Source organism: Ovis canadensis, chromosome 16 (assembly GCF_042477335.2).
Source record: "Ovis canadensis isolate MfBH-ARS-UI-01 breed Bighorn chromosome 16, ARS-UI_OviCan_v2, whole genome shotgun sequence".
NCBI classification, from domain to species: domain Eukaryota; kingdom Metazoa; phylum Chordata; class Mammalia; order Artiodactyla; family Bovidae; genus Ovis; species Ovis canadensis.
The window spans coordinates 50,134,007-50,158,541 of NC_091260.1; the positions used below are offsets into that span (position 1 = coordinate 50,134,007).

The window sequence follows — 24,535 nt, forward strand, 5'->3', positions numbered from 1 at the left end:
CTTTACACATGCTTTTCTGTCTGCTAGAAAGTTCTTTTTCTGCTTCTACATGACTGGCTTCTCCTCACTCTTTCAATCTCAGTTTACATGCCACTTATACAAGTAAGTACTGTCTGGCCCTCTAGCTAAGTGAATATGGCTCATTCCACTCTTCTCGACCAGAGTACCTGTCCATTTCCTTGATAACACTCACCATAATTTGTAATGCTATATCTATTAACTTCTTGATTCTTGACACTGTGTTAATGTTTTATATATTCAAAAAAATAAGGATAGAAGAAATCTAAAACAAACAGAAACAAGTGAACACCACTGCATTTCAAATGAATAACAAATACACTGAAAAGACAAAGAAACTATAAACCCTGTAGCGGGTTGAATGGTGCCCCCCCCAAAAAATATATGTCTACATCCTAATAGTTGGAACCTGTGAATGGACCTTATTTGGAAAAACAACATTTTCAGATATAATTAAGAATCTCTGGATTGTCTGGGTCAGCCCTAAATCTGGTAACAAGTATCCTCAAGTATCCTTATAAGACACAGAAAGAAGAGAAGAAACAAAGAGGAGAAAATGGAAGCAGAGACTGCAGTTTCACAGCCACATGCCAAGGAATGCCTAGAGTCACCAGAGGCTAGAAAAGGCAAGAAACAATTCTCCCAAAGCCACTGGAGGGAATGTGGCCATCCAATACCTTGATTTCAGATTTCTGGCCTTTAAAATTTTGAAAGAACAAATTTCTACTGTTTTAAGTGAGCAACTATGTGGTAATCTGTTACAGTAGTCCTTGCTGTTGTTGTTTTAGTTGCTAAGTCATGTCTGACTCTTTGTGATCCCATAGACTGTAGCTTGCCAGGCTCCTCTATCCATGGGATTTTCCAGGTAAGAATACTAGAATGGGTTGCCATTTCCTTCTCTGGGTGATTTTTCAAACCCAGGAACGGAACCAGGGTCTCCCACATTGGCAGGTGGATTCTTTACCACAGAGCCACTAGATGTGATCACAGTGGTGTGATCACTCACCTAGAACCAGACATCCTGGAATGAGAAGTCAAGTGGGCCTTAGGAAGCATCACTACGAACAAAGCTAGTGGAGATAATGGAATTTCAGTTGAGCTATTTCAAATCCTGAAAAATAATGCTGTGAAAGTGCTGCACTCAATATGCCAGCAAATTTGGAAAACTCAGCAGTGGCCACAGGACTGGAAAAGGTCAGTTTTCATTCCAATCCCAAAGAAAGGCAATGCTAAAGAATGTTCAAACTACCACACAATTGCACTCATCTCACACGCTAGCAAAGTAATGCTCAAAATTCTTCAAGCCAGGCTTCAACAGTATGTGAACCATGAACTTCCAGATGTTCAAGCTGGATACAGAAAAGGCAGAGGAACCAGAGATCAAATTGCCAACATCCACTGGATCAGTGAAAAAGCAAGAGACTTCCAGAAAAACATCTACTTCTGCTTCACTGACTACACCAAAGCCTTTGACTGTGTGGATCACAACAAACTGGAAAATTCTGAAAGGGATGGGAATACCAGACCACCTGACCTGCCTCCTGAGAAATCTGTATGCAGGTCAAGAAGCAACAGTTAGAACTGAACATGGAACAACAGATTGGTTCCAAATTGAAAGGAGTACGTCAAGGCTATATAAGTCACCCTGCTTATTTAACTTATATGCAGAGTACATCATGCAAAATGCTGGGCTGGATAAAGACAAGCTGGAATCAGAACTGCTGGGAGAAATATCAATAACCTCAGATATGCAGATGACACCACCCTTATGGCAGAAAGTGAAGAACTAAAGAGCCTCATGGTTTTTAATAGGTAGATGTAAATACAGGGGTAAATGTACATTTCTAAATTATTCTCTCGCTTTACATGCTGCAAATGTCTAGAAACAATAACACCTCAGCAAACGTAGTGAAGAGATCCTGGTTGCCAAATATCATCCTCCCCTAAAGGAACCAGGGCTCCTCGGATAAATGATTCTTTCTGGGGCTGAGGTAGAAAAAGTACAAGATGGAAACAGAATATTTGGTTATCTTAAAAAAATGAGAGTGTTGCAAAAATGATGAGGATATGCTAAAAAGATAAAATGAAAACTGGAGGGGACTTTCACAAGTTAAACCTGGAACAATTAGGGTATCAAAATAAATAATGAAAATAATTATTGTAAACCACTATCTAAAATAAGAACCCTTGAAAGCATATAAATAAAGAAATAAATAAGAGAAAGTTCTTCCTTACAGAATGCTAATTAATAAATATAAGATGAATGACAGGAAAATTTTTGCACAATTTTGCAATCAACAGAGTAATATTCAATAACTGATTCAAACAAAACCATCAATGGACTCTAAAACCAATGGAGGAAAGTCTGATAATGAACAGGATAATGCCATGGTCTCAAGATTTCCCTGCAAATTACATAGCAATTACAAAAAGGTAATAGCAACTTGTACTAAAGAAATTTGGTAGGTATAAGGTACTATCTGATATGAAGAAGCAAGGAGAGTAAAATATTATTTTGGGGTCAGTCCTTCTAGAAATGCATACCCTGACTCTAATTATGAGGAAAAACAGACAAAACTGAATTTTACATTTTACAAAATAATGTGGGTTACAGTCTTCAAGAAAAAATCAAAATGAAGTTGGGGGGGTGGGGAGGTATAGGAACTACTCCCAATTAAAGGAGACAAAAGGTATGATGATCAAGCTGGTGAGAAAATAATTATGAAGGAGATCATGGAGCTAACTGATGAAACTACTGATTATGGATTAAATAACAGTAACCAATACAGTATTATAAAGTAAAATAAAATAAAAATAAAAAGTTCAAAAAAAAATCATGGTTATATAAGAAGATGAACCATTATTAGGAAAACCAAACTAAAGAATTTAAGAACAAAGGAGCATGATGTTTGCAACTTATTTTCAAAAGTTGGGTGAAATTAAACACACATACATAATTTCTATGTATTTACGTATGCATATATGCCAGAGTGCCGGGGGATGTATAAGCAGGGGGGAAGAAGGGAGGGAAAGTGTTTGTGTTAGTTACGGGAGAAAGGGAGGAAGAGATGAGGGGAAAAAGCAGTGGGACAAAATGTCAGCAATTGGTGATTCTGAAAAAAAGAGTAGAAAGAAGCTCTGTGTACTATATTTTACAACTTTTCTGTAAATTTGAAATGACACCAAAATAAATACTTGAAAATATATATATTTTCTGGCTGCTCTCTGAAAAGTCTGTTGCAAAAACAAAAGAGGAATATTGGCTTCCCTGGCCCTACACCAGGGAAAGGCCAGTAACAAAGAGGAACTGTGCCTCCTCCCTGGACCCCAAAGCAGCAGACAGCAGCCCCAGTGAGCTGGGACACTTGGTGTTCCATGCCTCTACCAGGATAACATTAGCGACTGAGTTGATCCATCACCTAACGCTTCTCACCACACAGCAGCATTTGTAGGACAGAACCTTTCTGATAGTCTGTGCTTTACACAGGGATTAATGCCAGCACTGAGTAGCAGTACTCCCGTTCTCACCAACTCACAGACGTAGCTGCTGAGGGGTGGGGAAAATATGATGTCCCCTTCCCACTCCAGCTTTGCCCAGAGGCATACCCAGTGATAGGAATTACTACACAGCATAAAAAGAGTAAGCTTCTGGTTTCCCAGCAAGAACATCAGAACAATAAATCTCTGACAACAGAGGGCAAAGGGGAAATTAAGGGCTTAAGAAGTAAGAAAGCTAGGACAAAAATATCATTTAAATCTGTATAAACAGTACTGAGCTCACTGCTGAGGTGAGCTCATATGTGTAATATGTGAAACCTGTCAGAAGCAACTTAAGAAAAGCACTGAGATCTCAAAACACCGCAGACTACCACCAAGGTTCCACATCATCTCCTGGGTAACATGCACACGAGACAAACCAGAACAGCATACAAAGTCATAAAGACTTTGGAAATTAAACCTTTATTGGAGTAAAAACAGCTAACATAAGGCAGGTCAGGACGTACAGTCTGAAACTAATCAGGTTGACTGTCAGCTAAAAAGAAATCACATGTTCACATAAGCAAAAAAAAAAAAAAAAACTTCTAGCATTCTCCAGAAGTTTTAGACAGGAACCTGCATCTCATAACACAATATTCAAAGTGTCAAGAATACAATCCAAAATTAACATACAAATAATCAAGAAAACCTAACAAGCCCTCAAGGAGTAAGACAGGCTAAGTCACTTCAGTCGTGTCTGACTCTTTGAGACCCTTTGGGCTGTACCCCTCCAGGCTCTTCTGTCCCTGGGGATTCTCTAGGCAAGAACACTGGCCTGGGCTGCCACGCCCCGTCCAGGGTATTTTCCCGACCCAAGGATCAAACCCATGTTACTTATGTCTCCTGAATTGGCAGGCAAGTTCTTTACCACTACTGTCACCTGGGAAATCCCAGGAAATAAGATGAAATGTGCAAACCACGAGATGACCCAAAAGTTGGAATTCTCAGAAAAATACTTTAAATCATGATACAAAAAGGGAAAGCAGACAGTTTTGAACAAAAGGCAAAGACAGACATGCTCAGCAAAGAAAAACTAACTACTTTTTAAGAATGGAAATTTATACCGAAAAACATGGAAGTTAAAATTCACTAGAGGGGCTAAACAGTAGAATGGATACATCAGAGGATAGAGTCAGTGAACTTGAAGACAGATAATTCAATCCAAACAACAGAAGGAAAAAAAAAACAGGGAGAAAATGAGCAGAATCATAAAGATATTTCAGACTATATCAAAAGATTTAGTATTCCTGTTATGTAAGACTCATAGATGCAGAAAAATATTTGAAGAAATAATGGCTAAAAATTTCCAAAGTGTGGTGAAAAAGGTAAACATACAGATTTAAGAATCAAGGTGAAAGCCAAACAAAAGGAACTAACAACAAAAATTTTTAATGAAAGACATTTTTTAAGTACTAAGAGAAAAACTGTTGTTACTGTTCAGTTGCCCAATCATGTCTGACTCTTCACAACCCCGTGGACTGAAGCACGCAAGGCCTCCCTGTCGTTCACCATCTCCCAGAGCTTGCTCAACTAAGTTCATCGAGTTGGTGATGCCACCCAAACACCTTTCTGTCGTCCCTTTCTCCTCCTGCCTTCAATCTTTCCCAGCATCAGGGTCTTTTCTAATGAGTCAGCTCTTCACATTAGGTGGCCAAAGTATTGGAGTTTCAGCTTCAACATCAGTCCTTCCAATGAACACCCAGGGCTGATCTCCTTTAGGATGGACTGGTTGGATCTCCTTGCAGTCCAAGGGACTCTCAAGAGTCTTCTCCAACACCACAGTTCAAAAGCATCAATTCTTCAGCACTCAGCTTTCTTCATAGTCCAACTCTTACGTCCATACATGACTACTGGAAAAACCATAGCCTTGACTAGATGGACCTTTGTTGACAAAGTAATGTCTCTGCTTTTGAATATGCTATCTAGGTTGGTTATAACTTGCCTTCCAAGGAGTAAGTATCTTTTAATTTCATGGCTGCAATCACCATCTGCAGTGATTTTGGAGCCCAAAAAATTAAGTCAGCCACTGTTTCCACTGTTTCCCCATCTATTTGCCATGAAGTGATGGGACTGGATGCCATGATCTTAGTTTTCTGAATGTTGAGCTTTAAGCCAACTTTTTCATTCTCCTCTTTCACTTTCATTAAGAGGCTCTTTAGTTCTTCACTTTCTGCCATAAGGGTGGTGTCATCTGCATATCTGGGGTTATTGCCAAGTTAAATGTACAGAAAATGTACTTTAGAAGCAAAGGTGAAATAGAGACATCCTAAGATGAAAGAAAATTAAGAGAACTTGTCACCAGTAGACCTGCTTAAAAACAAATGCTACAGAGGGAATTTCCTGGCAGCCCAGCAGTTAGACTTGGCACTTTCACTGCCAGAGGCCAGGTATGATCCCTAGTCAGGGAAACGAGATCCCACAAGCCTCACAGCATGGCCAAACTGTTTTAATTTTTTTTTTAATAAAATGCTACCACAAAGTGAAAAATTGGTCATATAATTCATTTGGAAACTTTTAAAAAGAATAAAAAATTTCAAGAATTATCTTATTATTTCAAGAATATTTTTACTATTATTTTATTCTTATTTTAATTCTTATCGGTTTATTATTTCAAGAAATTTTAACTCAAGGATAATCATGAAAAGAAAGAACAAAGTTGGAAGACTCACAGTTTTCCATTTTTCAAAATTAATTACATGTTAATGTTAGTAGCAGCTTTATTCATAAAGCTTTGTTGGCAAAACACATTTTGTCAATGGGACAGATGTTCAGTGAGAGGGAAAGAAGTAAAGAAAAGATTTCAAGAAGGAGAGAATAATCAACTGTGTCAGACACTGCTGAGAGTTACAGTGTTAGGAGAATTGAAAACTGATCACCAGTTATGAATCACATGATGGTGGGGTGGCGTGAACAGATAAGTGAGTTAGTGTTGAAGTGTGTGTTAGTCGCTCAGTTCTGTCCAACTCTGCGAACCCATGGACTGTAGCTTGCCAGGCTCCCTGTCCATGGAATTCTTCAAGCAAGAATACTGGAGTACATTGGCATTCCCTTCTCCAGAGGATCTTCCCAACCCAGCGGTCGAACCCAGGTCTCCCACATTGCAGGTGGATTCTTTACCATCTGACCCTGTGCACCTAAGGTACTAAAAGATAGTAATTAAACTGCCTGGATAATAGATTAAAATCTGTAGAATTGTCAGAGATCCTATTCATCTCTTTCCAAAACAGAAATTTGTCTGTCTTGGCTTGTTTAAGGAAAAAAAAAAGAACTTCTAGTGCCAAGCAGTAAGTATCTGATCTAGTTTCACTTCATTAAACGTCTACCTCTGGCCCCAGAAAACAGCTCATCATTTGCAACAAAAGGTACACCTCAATATCCATGAGACATGCCCTGTGTTCAGGGACTGCGATCCTAAACTGCCTTGGCTTCCTCAATCTTGCACACTACTTCACACTTTTATTCTCCCTCTCAGCTTAACTCAGCTCCACTTCCACTGACATCTCTTCCTGGTCCCTTAATCTAATGTGTAGTGGGCTTACCTTCCAGTCAGTTCTTAGTTTACCATCTTCTACTCCCAGACTCAGGAGTCACTGCTTCTCAGCACAATGGGCATAACTCAGTCCAGTTTTCTTTTTTTGCAGTATAGCTTTTGGGGGGTGGCTTTTTTTTTAAATTGGAGGATAATTGCTTTAGAATGCTGTGGTGTTCTCTGCCATACATCAATGCCAATCAGCTATCTATCTATCTATCTATATCTCTTCCCATTTGGAATCTCACTTTCTATGCTTTGTCCTAACAGAAACCCAGCCTATGCAGGTCTTGAAGGCAGGTTGCAGAAGAGAGGTCTTTTACTGATATTTATTGATTAGAGTTGAAATAGCATCTAGAAATAAAAAGTATATTTCTAACAGGACCAAAAGAAGATGATCCCTACTACAGAGGACATTAACATAAAACACGATCACCTTAGTTGTTAAGTACACAGAATATGAACACAAATAGTAAGTTAAACTGAAGAAATACTAAAAGACTATGAATGGTGTTTCTTGTTTGTAAAGACAAGAGTATGACAAAGGCAATGGGAATGTTAGGTACCCTTGTGTTAAAACAGTGACCAAAATTAGTCATAATAGAAAATAAAGTTCAACTGAGGATTCTTAAATGAATCTAAACAGATTCAGTATCATGGCTCACATTAGTGGAAAAAAATTTTAAGTGACATCTATTAAAGAACAGTCAGTGACTAAAACACTTTTTCATCAAATAAACTAGGTTTTCTCTCTTTCTCCTTTATCTAAACATAGGCAATCCTAGCGGGGAAAATTTCCTTCCTTTATTTAACAGTCTGGAAAGAGCCTAGTAGAAAGAATGAAGCATCTATTTATTTCTCATAATCTGCTCGATGCATACAGAGAGGACGTTACCAAGCCATGACCACTATTCAGTTCAGTTCAGTTCAGTTCAGTCGCTCAGTCGTGTCTGACTCTTTGCGACCCCATGAATCGCAGCACACCAGGCCTCCCTGTCCATTACCAACTCCCGGAGTTCACTCAGACTCACGCCCATCGAGTCAGTGATGCCATTCAGCCATCTCATCCTCTGTCGTTCCCTTCTCCTCCTGCCACCAATCCCTCCCAGCATCAGAGTCTTTTCCAATGAGTCAACTCTTCACATGAGGTGGCCAAAGTACTGGAGCTTCAGCTTTAGCATCATTCCTTCCAAAGAAATCCCAGGGCTGATCTCCTTCAGAATGGACTGGTTGGATCTCCTTGCAGTCCAAGTTTCATCTAATTCACATGCACTCATGCACTCACGTGCACAGAGGTGTGCTGATCTACAGTTATTAGTCTATACCCCTGTGGCAACCTCATGACAAAAGCTGTGACAGCTGCCCCACCATAGTGCCATTTGCAGCCACTGAATGAGGTGAGGCTCTATGATCCATAAAATGAAAGTACCCATGTTTTTGGCATAGTGAGTTAACTAGCAGAGGCAACTCCTATGAAGAGAGGAAATGCCTCAGGGAATGTACTATCAGCTTTAATCCAAAAGTTCTTCTTAACTGGAGTCCATTCATGGCTTCAGGAATCTTCAAACTTCCTAAAATTGTCAGCAAAATTTTTTGTCAGTATATTTTGCTGGAGAAAATGTTCATAGCCTAATTTTGGGAGTTGGCAACCTTCTTCTCTAATGGACTTATTTTTCAGTCACTCAGTCATATCCAACTCTTTGCAACCCCATGGCCTGCAACACGCCAGCCTTCCCTGTCCTTCACCTTCTCCCAGAGCTTGCTCAAACTCATGTTCATTGAATTGGTGATGACATCCAACCATCCCATCCTCTGTCATCCCCTTTTCCTCCTGCCTTCAATCTTTCCCAGCATCAGGGTCTTTTCTAATGAGTAGGCTCTTCGCATCAGGTGGCCGAAGTATTGGAGCTTCACCTTCAACATCAGTCTTTTCAATGAATATTCAGGACTGAAATCCTTTAGGACAAACTAGATAGTAACTATTTTAGGCTTTCTGGGTCACATGGTCTTTGAGGGAACTACTCAAACTCTACCACAGTAAGCACAAAAGCAATCACAAACAACAATAAATGAACAGGCATGGCTGTGTTCCAGTAAAATTTTTATTTATAAAAACAGTGCAGGCTGGATTTGGACCACGGACTGCAGTCTGCCGAACCCTGTGTAATCCATCACACTCTTAGTCATTCCCTTCTATGAATCAAGGACTCTGAAATTCAAATCTTTCTAACTACTGAGCAATTTTTAAATACATTTGAAGGTACCAAAGAGATAGACTCATTCTTCTTTGATCGACTCAACTTAAAACAACTCTTAGTTTATTAATTAACAGTTTGGGAGGTTAGAAGGCCAGTCACAATCGAGAAGGTTGAATTTTCTGCTCGGGGTCTCAGAGACTGAAATCAGGATGTTCGGAGGGCTACATTCCTTTGTGGAAGCTCAAGGGAAGCGTTCATTTCCAAGCTCACTCAGGCTGCTGGCAGAACCCAACTTCCTGTGGTCGCAGGACTAAGATGCCTATTTCATTGCCTCTGTCAGCTGGGAGCTGCTCACAGCATCTAGAAGCTGTGTGCCTTCCTTGCTACATGGACTCCTTCACCTTCAAAGCCAACAAATGTGAAACTTCTCTTCTTGAACCTGAATTAGACAAAGCCACTCCCCAAAACCTTTGCAAAACAGTCCCTTCTTGACATATACACCCTACTATATATAAAAGAGATTAACGAATAAGGACCTACTATACAGCACAAGGAACTCCGCTCAATACTCTATAATGGCTTATATGGGGAAACAAACTAAAAAAGAGTTAGATACATGTATATGTATAACTGATTCACTTTGCTGTATACCTGAAACAGACAGAACACTGTAAATCAACTCTACTCCAATAAAAAAATTTTTTAAAACACAATAGGGGGGGGAAAATCCCTTCTTGATATATATCTCTTGCTGAAATAGCTAAGAAATACAATCCTTAAGCTTCCTAGAAGTCAACTGGTTTGATTGTAAAACTAAAATCTGTAAGGCACATGCTTCATTTCTTGAAGGAGCCTTTAGTGTAACTGAATATTCTGACCTTTTGATCTTTCTGAAGTTTTAGCAAAAGGTTATATAGCACACCCTGGGCTTTTTGTCTGTGTTACACTTTCAGAAGCAATTTCTTGACTTTAACGTTCTTTGCCATATCCATAGGCTCAAAATTAACTAAATCATCTAGTACTCATTTCTGTTTAACAAGCCTTTTCTCAATTTACCTTTTGTTCTCATCTTTTACTATAAGTAGCAAGAAAAAACCAGGCAGTACTTTCAACATTTTGGTTGGAGTTCTCCTTGGCTATAGCTATCTATCCAACTTCATCATTCAGGTTCTGCTTGCATATTCAAAGCCCAAAAAGAGAATCCCTCTCGAGTCAAATCCCTCAAATTTTAAAATCTTTTTTGCCAGGAAGAGATCAATCCCTTTTAAGAGCTCATCTGATTAAGCAGGATCCACTGAGGATAATCTTTCTTTCTTAAAGTTAACTGTGAAGACAATATAATCTAATTGCAGAAGGATCTCATTATACTCATGGGTCACATCCACACTCAAGGAGAGGGGCAGGGAATCTTGGGTGCCACATTAGAATTCTCCCTACAGGGACTATTATGCAGCAATTTTGAAATTACTTTCTATGTACTATAGGAGGTGTTGTTCAGTAGCTAAGTCATGTCCAACTCTTTGAGATCCCATGGATTAGCAGCACACCAGGCTTCCCTGTCCTTCCCCGTCCCTGCTCCAGAGTTTACTCAAACTCATGTCCACTGTGTTGATGATGCCATCCAACCATCTCATCCTCTGTCGCCTCCTCCTCCTCCTGCCCTCAATCTTTCCCAGCATCAGGGTCTTTTCTAATGAGTCAGCTCTTCACATACGGTGGCCAAAGTATCAGAGCTTCAGCTTCAGCATCAGTCCTTCCAGTGACTAATCACAGTTGATTTCCTTTAGGACTGACTGATTTGACCTCCTTGTTGTCCAAGGGACTCTCAAAAGTCTTTCCCAGCACCACAATTCTAAAGCATTAATTCTTCAGCACTCAGCCTTCATTATGGTCTAACTCTCACATCTGTACATGACTACAGGAAAAACTATAGCTTTGACTATATGGACCTTGAACAAACGAGTAAATACACTGGTGAAGCTAGAGGACAAATTTTTCACTGGAGAAATGAAATACAAATACTGAATGAGGAAAGGCTAGGAAGCTGGATTCAAATTGGACATCTCACAGTGAACTCATGATTTTTTTATATATTTTGCTTATTTTTTGGTTGGTTGGTTTATCCCTCCAGCCCCAACTCTGTCTTCTGAAACAGTCTAGAAGATTAACACCTCAGCAACAATGAACATAAGTAGTGCCCTAGATCTTGGTTTGTAAATAGAATTTTCAATTCAAGAGAGCCATGGAATGCTAGAAAAATCAGAACAGAATAGTACAAGGTGAGCCAGGAACATTTTGTTGTGCCAGAATGCAAGAAAGTACCCCCGAAATGATGGGAATATGTCAAAAGGATAGAAACCAGTGTAATGGAGTTTCTATTAAAGAAAAAGCTCTGGAAATATTCAGAATTTGGAAAGAAACACAAATGTTTTTTAAATGAATTCATTTTTTAGAGTTATATTTGCAGGTATAACTACCAGTTACAACTGCTTGAGGAAATAAAAATATACCTAAAATTCACAGTTTATAATATTTTACTCCTAAGAAACAATATTTACCATTAAAAAGACATGACTAAAATATTTCATTTCCAAATAATAAGGGCAATTTTTTGGAGAGGTTTTATATCAGAATAACTACATGTACTATTCAAACATAAATAAAGCATTTGAAAGTACCTTTTTCCCAAAATTCCTTATAAAATTTCTAATCTCCGTAATTAAAGTACAATCATAGAGAAATGGTCCACTAAAATGTCCAAGTGTTATAGGGTCCCCTGAGCCTGTCCTCTCCCACTTTAGCCAAGCAATTATGAAATAAATGGCACAGAACCATTTTAAATGGCTGAAGGTAAAGTATGGGTCTACGAGTTGAAAAAATAGAGAAAAACATTCTCTGGGACTTCCCTGGTGGTCCAGTGGTTAAGACTCTGCACTTCCTCTGCAGAGCCCTGGGTTCAATCCCTGGTCCGAGAAGTAATATCCCACATGCTGTGGGGGGCAAAAAAAAAAAAAAAAGAAAAGAAAAACACTCTCTGACTGGAAGTAATATACTAAAATTCTGGTTTAGAAGAAATGAGTTTTAGATGACAATATAACTACAGTTTTTAAAGTATGCTTTTGAATGGTTTAAGGGTCGATTCTTGTTTATCCTTGTCCTACCTTCCTAGTGATTTGAACCTGAAGAAGTAATGTCCCATTTTCTCAGATAATACAAGCAATAAATCCCATGAACTTGAGATCAGTGATCTTCATATTTTAAAGAAATAGCAGAACCTGATTTTCAAAGAATATCTTATAAAGAGCTTCAATATAGAAAACAGACAAAACTGGAATCTCTCTGGCTGAAGGAGGCCCCCTGCCCCTCACTCCCACTCTGAGGCCTCGCATTCCACTCGACTAGCTCCAAACAATACCTTATGCAAAGGTTCTCGTGTGATCAGAAAAAAACGTTTTTCAGATGCATAAAGGAAAAAAGGTATACAAAAATTGAAATCTTAATTGCAATTATATTTGGGTTGTAGAATTATGAGTAATTTTTCCTTTTCAAATTTGTAACAGTCAATAAAAATTACTGTTGAAAACTCAATAAACTAGTTTTTTAAAGTATAAATATAAATACTCTCCCTGTAATGCAATATGTAACAGAAATATATATATATATACACACAAACACACACACCACTAGAAGTATACCCCCCAAAAAATACATACATTCACATAAAGATATAAAGAGATAAAAATCTAACAATATAACAATTTAATAACATAATTAGAAAGGCCTGTTTATATTTGAAGTACATAATATTTTATCATAACAGATCAGATATATTTAATAGTTTCTCTTTATGCTCTATTGGTTGAACTTTCCAGTAAAGCCACAAGTTATTAATTACTCTTCGAATCAGAAAAAAGTTTTAAAAGTTAAGAAAAAGTGTCCCATGAAATCTGCTTCCTTCAAATAATATTACTTGCATTTCTAAAACCCATCACTCAAGTCAAGGAGTGCAATTAAGCTAAAAATAGTATTTCCTAAATAAATAGTCAATTATATTTGCTTCTGAGAAATGGAGAGAGTAAGTATTTACCATGATTTTGAAATCAAAATAGAGATAACATTAGACAAGGTTGGGAGAGTTACAGTACTAAGTTATAATATACAGTTGTTTTTCACATATTGGTAATTAACTTAATATTTTAATTTCCTATATATCTACATAGATTTATCCACCTTCACTCTACTTTCCCAATAATCTTACTATATGTACTATATATATATATATATATATACACATATATATATATATATATATATATATATATATATGTTCAGTCATTAAGTCATGCCTGACCCTTTTGACCCCATGGACTGTACATAGCTCACAAGGTTTCAGTCCATGGGATTTTTTAGGCAGGAATACTGGACTTGGTTGCCATTTCCTTCTTCAGGGGATCTTCTTGACCCAGGAGTCGAACCCACATTTCTTGCTTTGCAGGCAGATTCTTTACCACTGAGCCACCTATATGTGTGCCTGCGTGCTAAGTCACTCAGTCGTGTCCAACTCTGTGAGACTATGGACTGTAGCCCGCCAGGCTCCTCTGTCCCTGGGATATTCCATGCAAAAATACTAGAGTGGGGTTTCCATGTCCTTCTCCAGAGGATCTTCCCAATCTAGGGATTGAATCTGTGTCTCCTGCGACTCCTGAGCTGCAGGGGAATTCTTTCCCACTGAGCCACAAAATAAGCCCACGTGCATGTGCATGCGTGTGTATGAAACTGAAACTGCAGAAATAGCCAGATACAGAACCACCAGATCCCTTTCTTCTCGAAATTTTCTTGGCTAAAACCTAAATCCACAAAGTCTTAGTTTTTATAATGTAAGAAGCCCTGAACAGCTGAAATCATTGGTAAGAGCTTAGAAACTAGCAAAAAAAATATATCTTTTCCTTACATTTTTAAAGAAAAATTGTCTGTGGTAGCCATAAACTAAAAAAGAATAAGTTAAATAAGAGTTTTTAAAGCTTTCATTTCTACAAACTCATTGTTTAAATAAAGTTTGGGATTCCCAAAAAGCTTCAAATCAAACAGATAAAAACAGAACGATTTGAGTGTAAGGCAGAGAGGCTGATCTGGAGCACTGTCTGCTTTATTTCCTTATCATCATCACTCTAAAAAAAACATCTTTGGTAGAATCTTTAGAGAGGTGATTTTAAGATGAGGGGAGAGAAACTCTAGTGGAATACATGAAGGGAAAAAAAACACTATTCAAGCCACGATTTCAATACAATTGCATATAGCACTATGTTTAAGTTTTACCTGAATGCTGTTTGAACCATCTAACACACACTGGACACTCAATGAACAGCCAATAAACAAAAGGAGAGGCATGAGACTGCAGCCCTCAGTAGGACTGAGAGGTATTTCAGTAGACTTCAGCAGAGGGGAGTTTGAAATACACTGCATTAATTTATAGCAGAAATTATGGCAGCAACAATAAGCTGTGAATAAATGTGCGTGGAATTAATTAAATTCACTAAAATATTCTCGGTCATACTTACCTTGGTATTGGCCATATCCACAATATACTGGTCTCCTTTTATACATTCCATTACTTCAAAACCATCTCTGTCAATCACTTTGGCCTGAGAGCTTCCAGATACGACAAGTATCATGTCTCCCGTGTTACTGTACTGTAATGACTTGATCTGATGGCTAAGTAAAAAAAAAAAATTCTGTTAAGACATAGAATATGTTTATACTTTCAGTCCATTAAGCACTGTCAGAAAAAAAAGTCATTCAACTATACAAGTTGATAATTTATAAAACCAGGAGCATCAACCTCAAAAGGGCCCTCAACACCAGTGGCTATCCTATTAAGCTCTCCTCCCACTCTCCACAGCAATCCATTAAAAACTTCTCTACTCACTTTAAATCTTCAACCCAAATAACTCCCCCTCTCTAGTTCTTGATTCTTCCTGATTTGTCCCAGAAGAAACATATAAGGACTGCCTCAGTGTGCTCTCATTACTGTTATAAATGTATCTGCTTCTGAACTCTTCTCTTTGATTACAATGATGAAAATGAACCTATTTCCTGCCCAAGGCATATCTACCTATATTCTGGATCCCACCCCTTCCAGTCTCCTCGGGAACCTATGACTAACCTCTCTCTCCTCCCCTTCTCAGCTAAGCTGTCTAAACAAGTTTTCATCTCCTCCCTTATTTCTCTAGCACCCAGGTGGCACTAGTGATAAAGAATCTGGCCTGCCAATCCAGGAGACACAAGACATGTGAGTTCAACCCCTGGGTCGGGAAGATCCCCTGGAGAAGGGAATGGTAACCCACTCCAGTATTCTTGCCTAGAAAATTCCAAGGCCAGAGGAGTCTGGCAGGCTACAGTCCATGAGTCACTGAGAGTCGGACACAACTGAGCATACACATACACACAGAGTATCCTTTTCACCCTCACCACCCCACTGAAAGTGATCCTGCCACTGTGGCTATAGTGGATGCTGTGGTGACCACCCGCATCAATCCTTTCAGGACTGAAGTACTCATTCCCCAGCTTCCAGGATTTGGCCTGCTGGTGACTTACAGCTGAAGTCTCAGGAATTTTTCTGAGTTGCAGAGAACTCCCTCATTCAAGGTTATGTTACTATCCCAAAGCAGCCCACATTTAAGGACTGGTCAATGTACAGTAAAATGGCCCAGCCCTCTGATTCAACTGGGAATACCTCAGAAGGGTTATTCCAGCTTCAGATCTCCCTGTGGAAATCAGTTGAGGTTGCTGAGTTGCAACCACCTGGCAATTCAGTTCCTCCATCTTCCTAATGCTGTTTTCCTCACAGCTTCTCTCATAGGGGCTGATTCCAGAAGCACTCCTCAACAAATCTCCTACATGCAAATCCTGAAGCTTCAAAATATGTCTTGGGAGAATCAAACCAGAGAGGGTTGATATCAAAAGTAGACCTATGGAGCTATCCCAAAATAAGATTTTAGAGTGACGTTGATCATGGACTGGTTAGCAATGAGGCCCCCTTCTCTGGTGGGACCTAGTCCCTGATGGGCTGCAGCAGTGCAACTGCATTGCTTAAATTGTTGGTGAGACGGAAGGCACTGGCTGGTGCAATATTTCAGGCATTTGAGAGCACAGGAAAAGAAGTAATTGAAAGGACTATGGAACTAGGTAGCTATTACTAGGGGCAGTAAATACAATGAAAAAAGTAAATGAAAGGCTGAGGATGGTCATCACCAACTAAAGACTATAGTGAGGAAGCTGGAGGGTCCATCTGGCAGCATATAAAGACAGGGTTATTGCTCTCTCAGGTAAGTGCTGGGCAGTCACTGATCCCACAAAGCAGGTGTTTCTACCTCTATTAGGAAGGAAGACCAAAATCACTGGACATTCACATGTAAATCAACAGCAGCATACATTTACATGCTTAAACCAGAGCTATGTTAATTTTCTAGTCCTCTGTCTTAATACAGTCCCAAGGGACCTGGATGACCTGGACAATACAAAGGAATTCACGCTGGTCCCAGATCTCCATGATAGCATGTTAACTGTATCGGGTGAGCAAAATGTATCAACTACATTGGTTAGACATGCTCTCCAGGAGATGAGAGTACAAAAGATCAGGAGACTGAGGAAAGAAGATATGGGGATGATCCATGTAGACAGACAAACAAAAGTAGAAATCAAAAATGAAGCTCTTTGTATCACATGTTAATCCCAGAAAGCATCAAACTTAAAAGAGGCAATGAACCACCATGCAGATAAAGTGAGTTGGCCAGTTCAGTTGACATTAGCTGGCTTTTGTCATCATCCACTCTACTCTTAATGCAGTAGGCTCATAAATGAACTGGTGGTGGTGGTAGAAGGGATGAAAGTCACACACAGGAAGGACAACAGCTCTCAAGGTTAACCTAACTACTGCTGAAGGGCCAACCCGCTAATAGAGGACTATGGTAAGCCCCCGCCCAAAATCAATACTAGGCTAACTGACATGTAAAATATGAAAAATGACAGTAAGTGTACTGGGAAAAACAGAGGGGAAGGCAGAGTAGGTATCAAGGGGGCAAGAATAAATGTTTTAAATTAAGTGGTCAGGAAGTAAATGACTGAAGTGTCTATCAGATAACTGAGAGAGTAAGTTACATAGATATTATCTGGAAATTACTAGAAAGGATCTGCAGCAAAAGAATATTTGGTATATTCCCAATGTGGCTGTAACAAAGAGAGCAAAAGGAACCAAAAGTCAGAAGGCAGCAAGTAGGCTGGTGCAGAGAGCCATGTAAGCCACCAAAAGGACCTTGGTTTCACTCTCTTTGGAAGAAATGAGAGGAAATCCAGCAGAGCATTTTGAGGTGAGAAATGACACAATCTACCTACACTGTACAGAACCACTTTTTTGTGCCTGGACCATTTCATAGTCTGAGGTCTATGGGCCCCTTCTTAGCATGTTTTTTAAACACATTAAAAAAAAATACACCACACACACCATGGAAATCATTTTTAAAGAACTAACTATAAAATTTTTTTTTCAAATTTGTGACATAATATGTGAGCTTCTAGACTAATGTATCAAGTAACTATGCCTAGAGGCAGGTCTAATAGCTACTGTAATTTCAAAGCAGTGATGAGCATGAAAGTGAAAGTGAAATGTTAGTTGCTCAGTCATGTCCAACTCTTTGCAACCCCATGGACTACAGCCTCTATCCATGGAAATCTCTAGGCAAGGATACTGGAGTGGGTAGCTGTTCCCTTCTCCGGGGGATCTTTCCCACCCAAGGATCGAAACTGAGTCTCCCGCACTGCAGGCAGATTCTTTACCATCTGAGCAACCAAGGAAGCATCTGTAATAATGGCAACATGTTACGAAAATATCTGAAATCTTCAGGTGTACCTGTGACTTTGTTGTCTGCTTTCACAATTAAAGGAAGTGCTAAATTTCAGCTAGAGGTTAATGAAAGGAAAGAAATTATTATTTAGGTTCACAGAAATTGGGAGAACCAGATACTGAACTTCTAAGCCAAGCCATAGAATTTTAAATAACTATTATTAATAAATTAAATGACAAGGTAAATTTTTATATTTCTTGTTATTTAGTTGCTAAGTTATGTGACCCCATGGACTCAACATAAACCATGAGGTCTTTTGTGCCCGCCAGGTTCCCCTGTCCATGGAATTTCCCAGATAAGAATACTGGAGAGGGTTGCCATTTCCTTCTCCTGGGGATTTTTCCAACCCAGGGATAGAACCTGCATCTTCTGCATTGGCAGGTGGATTCTCTACTACTGAGCCATCAGGGAAACCTAGCAGAAAGAATTCTCAAGGAATTCTGGCATATACACACACACACACTCAACACACACACACACTCACACATAACAACCATAAAAAAAGAATAAAATTTTGCCATTTGCAACAACATGAAGAGACCAAGAGGGTACTATGCTTACTGAAATAAGTCAGACAGAGAAAGACAAATACTATATGTTATCAATTGTATTGGAATCTAAAAATAAAACAAATAAATATAATGCAACAGACTAAGAGATATAAAGAACAAACTCATGGCTACCAGTGGGAAGAGGGATGAGGAGACAGGCAAGATAGGGACAGAGGATAAAGAGATACAAACTACTGTCTATAAAATAAATAAGATGTGAAGATATATGTACTATATATATACTGCACAGCACAGGGAAGAGCACCAATACTTTATAATAACTTTAAATGGTATATAATCTATAAAAATATTGAATTACTATCTAATAAAACTGAAACTAATATTATAAATCAACTACATTTTAATTTTAAAAAACAGGTGGAGAATCAAATTAATAATCAAAGCCCAAAATATAAAATTTCTCTATCAAAGATAAAAATGATCACTTTTTTTAAAAAGCTGTATTCGGCTATAGTGTCCTCTATGAATGTAATTCTGTTGTCAGAAAATTAATTAAATTCCTTGATTTATCCTAACAGGTCAAACTCAAAATAAAATTGGCTTCAACAGTAAAACAATTTTAACAAAATGTTAGGTCATTTAGTCCAATTTACTTTCTAAGTCTATAATTTTAAGGCTGAGAAATAAATAGGTTATTTCATTTAAAAAAAAAAAACAACTATTAACTCATGATAACTGTGTCTTCGAAAAATAGAATATACACAAAAAGTTAGAATTCCTGTATGTCTAGTTAGGCCTGAGTAAGGTTATTCCTCCTGGTTGGTTACCAAATCCAAATCAGATATTTACCGATGAAACTGCTTTTATCCACAGCCACCACTAACTAGAAACTGCTGCTCAAAATTTATGCTGTTTCTGGTAAAATGATGAAATGCTAGCTGATAGTTTCTGAAATATTTATTCTACAACTAGTCATTCTTAATGTACAAATTCAGAGTACTGATTCCAATGGCAAAGATAATGCAAACAAAGATCTGAGTGAGCTCTGAGGTTATAATATGCGACAACGTGAGGAACTTCACCACAATCCCCAAGATCAGTGTATCAAGGTAGATGAGAAACTGAAGTACCCAAACCAGATGCTCATGACAAAGGAAGCTATGAAAGCAAAGGTGAGGCCACTCCCAGGGCCCCTCCTTCCTATAAAAGAAAAGTCTCTCTGGCCTCATGACATCCTTTCTGAAATACTGGGAAAAAACGAGGTCCTCAGCGAAATTCTGACCAGAGTCCCAGATTGAAATTAAGTCTGTAAGTAGGCATCAATACTAATAAAATATAAGGTCACTTGTTTGACCAAATGTGTCAGTTGTTCATTTACTCCCTCAACTCCAAATTCACCCTTCACTGCTTGCTCTGCAAAAATGGATTTGAGCCCTTTAAATAATTTCCCTGTGCCAGTTGGCATGATGCTAAGTCTTGTCCTTAGAGAGTGCTGGAAAGGCACTGCAGGAGAAAGGGGTTTTCCTCCTTGGAGCTTGTGTGTTCCTCTTGGTGGGTTCCTACACCACACATGGCTTCTCCAGTCTCCAACCTCTGCCAATGGTACAGCTGCTCCAAGACCAGGCTTGTGAAGTGCACAGCAATCAGTAGACAGTAGCACCCAGGAGATTCCCCAGTACTTCCCTCAGACAGTTTTATATCAGAATGATCAGGTGAACCGAGTTTCTGGCAAGTACTCCTGTCACAGAAACGTCTTTATCATTTAGTGAGCCACAGCCTTGCCCTCTCAAATAAGGTCTAAATCTCAATCCTGGAAGCCTCTTTCTTAAACATCCTATGTGCTAGGAGTAAGGCTGCTTCTCTTATTTGTTATTCCTATACTCTTCAGAGTTCACTTTACTTCTTAGTAGCCAATCCCTCATTACATCAATCCCATGATACAGTTAGTATTTCTTTATAGTATGCATTCCCTGTTCAAATTACTGTGATTTCTCTCTCTTAATCAGCCTCTGACTTGCCAAAATCTCAAGTGATTAATCAGGAACTGAGAAAGCTATAGGCCATTTAGTCCAATTTTTTAAATATATGAACAAACAGGTCAGAATTTCGATGATTAGTCAGCCAAGACTGCTAAACCGAAGTCTATAAAGAGAGAAAAGAATGAACCAATTAGATCACAGGGTGTATCTTTCTTAACAGTATTCCCATTTGGAGACAGTTAATTTTCTTCAAGAACCATGAAAGATCAAGCACTTTAAGCGATAACTTTTCTTTTTTCTGGTGAACCATTTTTGTTTCCAAAGGGAAATGAAAACCTGAAGAACGCAGCAAAATTTAAGAAGACAGGGTAGTGGAGACAGGTCAGTGGCTCCATTTCTCTGGCTATCTACTCTGCCAAATTGCTCTATTCACATTTGGAGGGAAATACAAAATCCTACCAATTCCACACTAATATTCATCTTAGTTTCACAAGAAAGCCTAACATTTTCCCTCTGTCTCATTTTATGTGCTCTCTTTGCCAACACTGAAATGAAATGTTCGGCATCAAGCTCACCATTCCTGGCCCACTTTGCTCTTAATTCTGCTAGCCACAGAGTTAAAAGGACAGGATTAAGAATCATTAGACACAGTACTAAGGAGAATTAAAGGGCTTGTTCAAGGGGCGTAACATCTGCTCCTCAAATTCCTGCCTAAACAACTAAGATTCCGATCAAAGAGAAGAGAGGGAAAGGGAAAGGCAATCTGACAGTAAACTGGAGTCATGAGGAAGTGAATGTTCTCTCAGGGAGTAACTCTGACACCAGAGGAAGGCTTAGTGACATTGCACAATTCCTTCTGTGAAGTTATTCATGGGGCAAGTGGGAATATACGAGTATAAGTGGAGGGGAGTGGGGAGGTGAAGATTGAGGATCCTTTTAAGTAGTTTTTGCTCTGCTAGCAAAACAAGCTGGGACATGCAAGACAGATAAACACAGCTGTTTGGGGCTGTCACTTGGGGCTCAGGAGCCAAGGTGTCCTGATATAGTGAAAAGCGCACCGGAATGTGAGTCAGGAGGCCAGCGATCCAAGTCCTCACTCTATTGCTAACTAGCTGTGTGACGACGAGCAAGCCCTTTGGCTTTGCAAGACTCAGTCTCCCCATTTCTTTCCAAATTAGTAGATGGAACTAGAAGACAGCACTACGCAGAGAAGCTCCAGAGATAGCGTTCATGTACGGGCTTTATACCGTTGAGGAGTCCTGGTTTCCTCCACTGAAAAACCTGGAGAAATAATACTTACAGGATTGAGATGAAGATTAAAAATAAGACACATTTATGTGCTGCTAGTACAGTATATGAAATAAGTAGTTGCTATTTTTACTACTTCTTTACTTCCAAGGGCTCTTTAAGATTATTTGAGGGGTATAAAACCTTGATGGCTAACCGTAATGAATACATTTGAAGCAAATACATGGAATATTTCAAATTTATTACAAGACAAGTTAGTGTAAGTTTCACATGTGTTTTAATTACTATTAACCAAAGTGTTCAAGAGAAATATCCTTACATCTTTTTTCATTTTTTGCACCCACTCACAAAACTCAAGCGCTATGCCAAATATAACTACTATTATGTTCTTGAAAATGTAAGGCAATAATAGAGAAAATGTAGTTTCAGATTGGCATGCCGTCTTTCTACAGAATTGGATGAAATTGTCTGTTCCTTCCAGGTATGTAAAATATATTATCTAGTGCTTGGAACAGGACAAGAAAGTGAGAAACACGAGACAAGACTATCAAAAAACACAGATTTATTCCATGCTGAAATAAATATGCAGCTACTTCAACATTTTAGCTTTTATACTAAAGAAGAGATTTTCAATGCAAAATTAATTAGGACTATATCACCTATTGGCTTAATATACTAAATGTTAGGAAGCCAGTAGTAACTTTACAAAATAATATATCTGTCAAACAAAACTAAGGCCACAGAAAACTTCTATCCAGGAATAAACACTAAAGCTAATCAATAACTCTCCCATTAAAATATATCTTCTTACTTATAAATATGATAAAATTACTGTTGTTCAAGTGCATTGTAAGTTTCATGATTTTATATGATTTCACAAGCAAGCTCCATGGTAAAAGACAATGAACCTAAATATTTAAACAGTACATTTCGTATCTTCTGAGGATTAGAGAAATACAATCAAGAACAGCCAACCAATGAGAATGATTAGCAAAAACTAAGTCTTTGCTCTAATTATTCCTAACAGCTTTCTTTATGATATGTTAAGAATAATTCAAGTCTTAATTCTAATAGCAGAACAACAGGAGCTCATCATTTAACAAAGAATAAAAGGTGTTGAGGGAGCAACAATGGGAGAGCCCTAGTTTAGGCCTCTCTACAAAAGCAACATTTTGGTGGAATTTAAGCATACAAAGAAGCTAACCATGTTTGTGAATAGGGAGCAGGCAGCAAGCCATAGAGAGAGCATTCGAAGCAGGGAAAAAGTCTTGCGTAAAATCCCTCAGCCATTTTGTTGAAGCAAACTGAAAAAAAGAGAAGTGGGCAGGGGCCAGATCACACAGGATTTTACAAATCATGGCAAAGCATTCATAAATTTCAGTAAAAATGCATCAGGACTGTATTAAGCAGTTTGGCAGGTATAGTGGGGGAAAAGAGACTACTGCAGTGCTCTAAGTGAGATTTAAGCAAGGAAGATGCTTGAGTTGAATCCTGAAGGAGGAATCTGGAAGAAATTGGAGAGGCAGGAAGCACATGGAGTATAGGTAAGGATGAAGAAAGGATCAAGTACAGGGGAAGGAAGGGAAAAAGTGGGGACAATGAACTAACTGCAATAAAACTTCACGCTATGAAGTCAGACAGAAAGATAATGACAACTATAAAGTCCTTTGAAGTTTAGGAGAAGAATAAAAACATAAGACTAGAAATTAAGGATTTCTGAAAGATCACCCAAGAATGTTAAAATGTCAGTGTAGGGGAGAACCTGAAGACAGAACAAAGGAATATATAAAGACAGGGTCCTTGGGACTTCCCTGGTGGTCCAGCAGCTAAGACTCCATGCTTCCAATGCAGGGGGCCAGGGTTCCAACCCTGGTCCAGAAACTGGATTCAACAAACCACAAGTAAAAGATCTTGCATGCTGCAAATAAAAATTCTGCATGCCACAACTAAAAAAAAAAAAAGATGCTCTACATCACACAAGGAAGATTAAAGATCCCACATGCTGCAACTAAGACCTAGCACAGCCAAATACATTACTAAATACTAAAAAAGAAAAAAAGAAAAAAAAAGGGGGGAAAAAAAAGGAAGGTCCTCCTTAAAAAGAAAAGCTATAGAAGATTTGTACAAATAATAGCTGCCAAGTTATGCGTTAGATTTCCCTAGTCCAAACATCAAAAGAAATAACCTCAAAAAAACATAACAATAGGTAGAAATATCAGAATTAGAAACTGAAAGACCTGAAAGATAGAAACTATCCAGAAATTTTTACAGAAAAGGACTAGAGTGATTAGAAAAATACCTCCCCAAAAGAGTACAACAGCCTCATGTGGAAAATATCCCACAAATCAAGAATTCATAGGGAAATACATTCTCAAAGTAGAAAGACTGCCCTTATGAATACAGTTATCACATTAGGCCGCTAGCAGCTAAAAATGACGCTCAAGAGATGACACAGGGCTTGACAAAACGAATGTGGACCAACTAGTCAGAACTCTAACAAAACAGCTTCCTGGAAAACAGAATATGCAACACATGGAGAGGAAACTTCCTTGAGAGGATTACTCCTAGACCCAAGCCCCTTGAAACTCCCTTGGACCACAGGTTTGCTCCACTA

The 24,535-nt window shown here is 38.6% G+C and overlaps 1 protein-coding gene across 5 annotated transcripts in view; it reads right to left on the reverse strand.

Annotated features, from left to right (window-relative positions):
* The window catches only part of WDR70 (WD repeat domain 70), a 280,993-nt gene that overhangs the window by 182,849 nt on the left and 73,609 nt on the right, over positions 1-24,535 (reverse strand). For all 5 annotated transcript variants that reach the window (XM_069555882.1, XM_069555881.1, XM_069555880.1 and 2 more), the window contains one exon: positions 14,841-14,994. In XM_069555882.1, coding sequence (XP_069411983.1) covers positions 14,841-14,994 — 154 coding nt within the window. The remainder of the gene's footprint in view (positions 1-14,840; positions 14,995-24,535) is intronic.